Here is a 6,607-nt window from a genome sequence, read left to right as displayed (position 1 = left end):
TATCACAGTTTGTGATTATAGCTTTTAAGAAGCAATTGTAATACTCTTAGAATTGATTACATTAAGTTGTAAGGAACTAGAGTGATCGTGTGGATCAGAATACTCTAGGAAGTCTTAGAGGTTATCTAAGCAGGTTGTAACTAGAGTGATCGTGTGGATCAGAATACTCTAGAAAAGTCTTAGAGAGTATCTAAGCAGTTGTTCCTGGAGTGATCAGTGTGTGATCAGAAGACTCTGGAAGACTTAGTTGCTGACTAAGTGGAGAACCATTGTAATCCGTGCGATTAGTGGATTAAATCCTCAGTTGAGGTAAATCATCTCTGCGGGGGTGGACTGGAGTAGTTTAGTTAACAACGAACCAGGATAAAAATAACTGTGCAATTTATTTTTATCTGTCAAGTTTTTAAAGCTACACTTATTCAAACCCCCCCTTTCTAAGTGTTTTTCTATCCTTCAGTCGACTCTCTAACACAAGCCTCTCCTTTTATCCGGGATTGAGACTAGCTATGTATAGCAAAGTTAATCTAGAAACTAGGAAGGATTAATTTATTTCTTTGAAACAAACATAAACATAGCAATTATTTAGTCCAAACATAAAACTATTGACATCAAATATTTACACTAACGATCTCTCTTTAACATTAGAGTCAATATATCTTGTACCTAATCATCATACATCTAATATGACCATCAAGATATTCTTAAGAGGCATTGTTTGTGGATAAACAAAATTGTTAGGATTGTACTTTACATATTACCACATATGTCTTGTGGATTATCTCTCGAATGAGTTGATAACACCAAAGTATGTGTTTGGACCCCTGGAGAGATATGAGCTTCTTTGTTCCAGCTTTAAAAAAAATGAATTTTTTTTTTTATTTTTGAAAATAGATTTTCCAAAACCGTTTTTCAAGATATTACAAGTTTTTTAATATTCGTTTTTTCTAAAATAAAACACTAATTTGGACATCCTATAACATAAATATACATTATTGAAGACTAAAACTTATCAAAATCGCAATTTTTTCAAAAAGTTGTATTTCAAAAAAGATTTTTATGAAAATTTATTTGAAATAGATTCAAAATTAAGTGATTTTTTGAAATTTTGATTATTTTTTTTCCCATAAATATATGAAATACCTAAAATCACATTTTAAGAATAACTATTCAAACAAAATTTTCATTTAAAACTTTTATAAAAAATTTCTTTATAAATTTTTTTTTACAAAATTATGTAACACTATAAAAATCATTTTTAAAATAAGAATCCTAGACTACTTATCTGATACAATAAAATACTTAATAGACCGACCTATAAGGCTTCTTAAGTAATATGAATTAAATGAAAATTTTAATGAGAAACAGACTTTTAAATAGGCTCTCAGGTCAGACCAGACTTTTAAAAAGACCCGACTAGATTTTTAAAAAGGCTAGACCATGCAAAAAAAAAGAGAGCCTATAATAGACTATAGATTAAGCTCAGACTTTTAAATAGGTTCTCAGGTCAGACCAGATTTTTAAAAAGACCAGACTAAATTTTTAAAAAGGTTAGACCATGCCAAAAAAAGAGAGCCTATAATAGACTATAGATTAAGTTCAGGCATTTTAAGTTTATCGTAGTTCAAGACTCAAGTCTTCTAAAACCTAACTTAGTCTAGCATATTTCCCCTCCTAATGGTAATGTATCTTGATTTATATATATATATATATATATATATATATATATATATATATATATATATATATATATATACTCCATCCATTCTTATTTATAAGCAATTTTTGATTTTTTTTATTCATTAAAAAAATAATATATTTAGACAATATATAAGTTAGATACATCAATTATTTAATGAATCTAAAAAGTTAAAATTTGCTTATAAATAAGAATGGAGGGAGTAATTAAGAATTAAGATATATTGTTATTCTATTTTTAATTATAATATATTTATATATAACTAAAATATTAAAAATATATTGAGGGAGTATAACCTTACTAAGATAGTTGAATACAATGCTTAGTTTATTTGAATATTCCACTACTTATTCTAATAAAATAAAGGTTAAATTACAGTTTTGGTCCCCCTATTTTGGCCAATTCACGAAATCAGTCCCCCTATTTATTTTTTAAACAGTTTTGGTCTTCATGTTCATTTTTCGTCCAAAAAATGTTGATTTTTCAGTTTTTTTGTATTCGTGGGATACTTTCTTAACGAGAGAGAACGTAGAGAGCGTTTTCTGGAGAATGAAAGAGATGAACGAACAAGCTGGGAGAAAAAGACGACGATCAGAGAAGACGATTAAAGGAAGAAAACATTGTCAATAATTAATATTTCTTATTCCAAGTCAATAAGAGTATGCTATGTATCTAAAAAATAGTACACCATAGTGTTTTTTAAATGAAAAATGGACATGGAGGACCAAAACTGTTTAAAAAATAAATAGAGGGACTGATTTGATGAGTTGGCCAAAATAGGGGGACAAACTATGGAATAATTAAACCCTCATTATGTTACCTAAAAAGTTGAGATTCAAAGTGAGAAAAAAAAACATGACATAATCCATTCGTGTAGGCATGGGATGTGGACCCCACATCCACTCTTCCTTCTTTCAATTTTTGTCACCGGCAATAGCAGGTTACTTATAAATTCTCCCAACCTTTAAAAAACTGTATCTACCTTTCCTTTTACTTGCGGTTCCTCTCTCTCTCTCTCTCTCTCTCTCTCTCTCTCTCTCTCTCTCTCTCTCTCTCTACACCACACAGAATTTGAGCAGAGAGATAGTGCCAGCGGAACCATGGCTTCTTCCACCAACATCCGTGAAAACTTCGTCTTTATTGCCAAGCTAGCAGAACAAGCTGAACGCTATGATGGTTCTCTTCTTCTCTCTCTAACCCTCCTTTTGATGTTTCAAATTTGTTTATGCTTCCTCATTTTATGTTCTTTCCACTTTCCATCAACTTTTTACTTAACCCATTTTCTCTTTTTCCTTATTACATTCTTTGCTCTCATAAAGTTTCAATTTTTACTATAAAGTTCACTTTTTTATTTCCAACTTCATTGACCCATTACTTTACTTTCAATTGCCTTCAAGTTGTTTGTGTCAATGCTGCTTAGATTTTTGTATAGTGATGGAATAATGTGGTGTGTGCAGAAATGGTGGAAGCAATGAAGAAGCTAGCGAAGATGGATGTTGAGTTGAGTGTGGAAGAGAGAAACTTGTTCTCTGTTGGGTACAAGAATGTGGTGGGGTCAAGGAGAGCTTCATGGAGGATCCTGTCATCAATTGAGCAGAAAGAGGAATCAAAAGGAAATGAGTTGAATGTTAAGCGGATTAAGGATTACAGACAGAAGGTGGAGGTGGAGCTTTCCGATATTTGCAATGACATTATGATTATTTTGGATGAGCATCTTATTCCATCCACTAACATTGCTGAGTCCACTGTGTTTTATTATAAGATGTATGTTACTATGTTTGTTTTGTTTGGTCTTGTTGTTTTTGAGGTTGTTTTGTTAATTGATCTTGCTTTTGTGTTGGATTTTGGATTTTGAGAGTGTTTGTTTGGATGTAGGAAAGGAGATTATCATCGCTATTTAGCTGAATTCAAATCTGGTGATGAAAAGAAAGAGGTAGCAGATCAGTCACTTAAAGCATATCAGGTATTTTCAATTTCTAGAATCCGCGGTTGAAAACACTTTTGCTGTCTTTAATGTTAGCTGTAAATGTAGATGATGTATAGTTGATGATTGAAAATCTTGAGTAATTTTGTAATAGTAGGTTAGATGGGGATGCTTTCATTCATATTATGTCCATTTAAGATCCTGCCTTGTATGGATACCTTTCATGTCATGGCTTTTATTTGTGTTTAAGAAATTCATACGAACATCTTTGTGCTCTATGTTTTTACAGGGTTTGGTGTTATGTTAATAAACTGTGTAGTCCTTTTTTATACATTAGTAGTTAGTTGAACCTTTTTTTTTACGGGTTCTTGCTTCATTTGGAGAATTTTATTTAATTTTGTCTGTTGAGCCGGAGCGACTCAAGTTTCATGTTTCCTTTAACCACTTTGTTTGTAATGAAGTTTTTACCAAAACCATATCATTTTTTTTTTGTTTTTATTTAGATTCCGACGTTGTGCATGATTCGATTGATCTATAATAATCTATATTCTTCACTTATAGGTTTTCCTTCTATACACGACTGGACAATTAAATTTCGTAAAGTAAAAATGTATAAAAAATAACTTTTTAGTATTAATAAGTTTTCTAGAAAACATCCTTTGTTAGATGCTGAAAAATCGTGTGCCTCCATCCTTCATGGTTGTCCTTGTTTTGTTGTAGACTGTTCGGTTGTATAGAATTAATATTTTTTTTCTTTCTAATAAAGAGTTTCTTTTGTTCCTCTTAAATGAATCATTTGTTTACTTTCCATAATATGATAATATAGCGCGTCGATCCATATTCTTCAAGTTATTTGTGCTAGTCGAGAAAACATAAAAGATTTCTAGGTCCGAGCGAACAATTCAATTGTTGAGTTTTGATGATTTGCAGAGTGCTTCTGCGACTGCTGAGAATGAATTACAACCTACGCATCCCATCCGATTGGGCCTGGCTCTAAATTTCTCAGTGTTTTATTATGAGATATTGAATTCGCCTGAAAGGTACGCGAGAATATCTATATTAATAGTTTGAACTAAGGCGAGTGCAAAATAGTTATTTTGTGTACCTTGTTTTTCAGGGCCTGCCACCTTGCAAAACAAGCTTTTGACGACGGTGTCTCGGAGTTGGATTCCCTAAATGAAGATTCTTACAAGGACAGTACCTTGATCATGCAGCTGTTGCGCGACAACCTTACTTTATGGACTTCTGATATCCCAGAAGATAGTGGTAAGATAAAACTTATACAGTTTTTATTCGTATGGTTTTAGTTATTTATATATTTTCTATCGTCTAAACTGGTTAATTGTCGAATTTTCCATTTCAGAGGACCAGAAAATGGAAAGTGCAACTAAGAGTGGTCAAGAAGAGGAAGAATTGGGCCGCTAAGTAGTGAAGCCTCGGAATGGATGGTGAACATCTTCATCTTTGAGTTATTGTTAAATTTAGAGTTACATCATTTTTATTTGAATCATGTGTTTCATTTGTATGCTATTGTTGCTGTATCTGTTTGTGTTACAAAACCATCATTGGTTTGTAATTCATGATTCCTATGCTTGCATTCTGTTACATCAAGATCAATTCATGAATTGGCCCTTATGTCAATTCTGTAACAGGTTAATTGTATTTGATTCTGATTCTCAGCTCATCAAATATTCAGTAGTTTTTCTTATGAGGCCATAGTGTTTTATCAAAGAAAAGGAGAACTTAAGAAAATAAATGAAAATAACAAAAAAAGAAAACTGACTTTAAAAAGGTGAATAATAGAGGACCCAAACAAATATTCTTCTATTGTTTATGATTGTGGGAGCATTGTATTGAAAATGTGAAACGAGCAAAAGAAAATGTTGATTGGGACTAGCGATCTTCATGGTATGGTTTACTATGATAATCAAACCGAACCGAATTAAACTATAAAAAAAATGAATTCGAATTGAACCGAACCGTTTTAATTTATTTAGAACCGAACCGTATCATAATAATTGGTTTGGTATACCGTTTCGAAATTCTGAACCGTACCGAACCGTTAAAAGTTAATTTTTCACAAAAATCGAACTGTTTATTATAGAACCGAACCATTTAACTATTTTTAATTTTTTTTATAAAAAAAATATATTTTGTATTTTGTATTTTTCTTTTCCATTTTGATTTGGTTATAGTTTTGGTTCAGTTCAGTTATAATTTTTGTTCGGTTCTCGAATTGTTTATACAATTTAGTTTGGTTCACTAACGAAACATATTTTATCTTCAGTATGGTTCAGCATTTCGGTTTATAGTTTTTTTTTAACAGCCCTAATTGTAACATTTTTTTTTAACAGCCCTAATTGGAACATATTTGAGAGAGATTTCTTTGGGAGTGATGGTTGTAGTGATGATAGTAGTAGCTCAAATAATAATTTGACTAGGTATATTGACATTGTTTTTCGGTCTCTTCTTCTATCCTAAGCCCGACAAGAGGGACAGTAAAATTGGTGATAGCTTATGTTGAAACGAGCTTGAATACTTTTGTGAAAAAGTGGTGAATTTTAGTTGTGTTCATCATTGAAGTCAGGCCAAAGGATTTTCGTGAAGGGATGGATAGTCATTTCCTCTATTGGACATGAGGAAAATATTACCTTGGAGCCTTGCATGGATGGTAAGAATCCATGTACGAGACAACCTTAAGGGGTAGTGGGCGATTTATTCCCCATGTACTTATGCGTTCTATCAGGCTTGTGGGTGGAGATTTCATTCACCCCTTTTAATCAGTCATCTTGAGGACGACTAGTATCACCTCTTTTCGAATTCATCCTAATAGTTGGGCCTTTCTAGGGTCATGATGAGGAAGCCGAAAAGAAATGTTGATGACGAGGAGAAACCAATATTGGCTAAGTCTATCAACACCGCCCTTGTTAGGCTCTAGCGGCCCAAAGATGTTATCGGCGAAGAAAGAAAAAGACTCAAGGAAAGGT

General features: G+C 32.2%; 1 protein-coding gene across 1 annotated transcript; it reads left to right on the top strand.

The window, feature by feature from the left end:
* Positions 1-2,711: 2,711 nt before the first annotated feature.
* Positions 2,712-5,328, top strand: LOC131632194 (14-3-3-like protein D). Its single transcript, XM_058902977.1, has 6 exons — positions 2,712-2,872; positions 3,154-3,460; positions 3,572-3,659; positions 4,551-4,660; positions 4,738-4,886; positions 4,984-5,328. Exons 1-6 carry the CDS (start codon positions 2,797-2,799, stop codon positions 5,043-5,045), a joined length of 792 nt encoding a protein of 263 aa, XP_058758960.1. The 5' UTR covers positions 2,712-2,796; the 3' UTR covers positions 5,046-5,328.
* The last annotated feature ends 1,279 nt before the right edge of the window (positions 5,329-6,607 follow it).

The sequence above is a fragment of the Vicia villosa genome, unplaced genomic scaffold, assembly GCF_029867415.1.
Source record: "Vicia villosa cultivar HV-30 ecotype Madison, WI unplaced genomic scaffold, Vvil1.0 ctg.000912F_1_1, whole genome shotgun sequence".
Taxonomy (NCBI): Eukaryota; Viridiplantae; Streptophyta; class Magnoliopsida; order Fabales; family Fabaceae; genus Vicia; species Vicia villosa.
The sequence above is the reverse complement of the archived record's forward strand: the minus strand, read 5'-3'. Positions and strand labels throughout refer to the sequence as shown.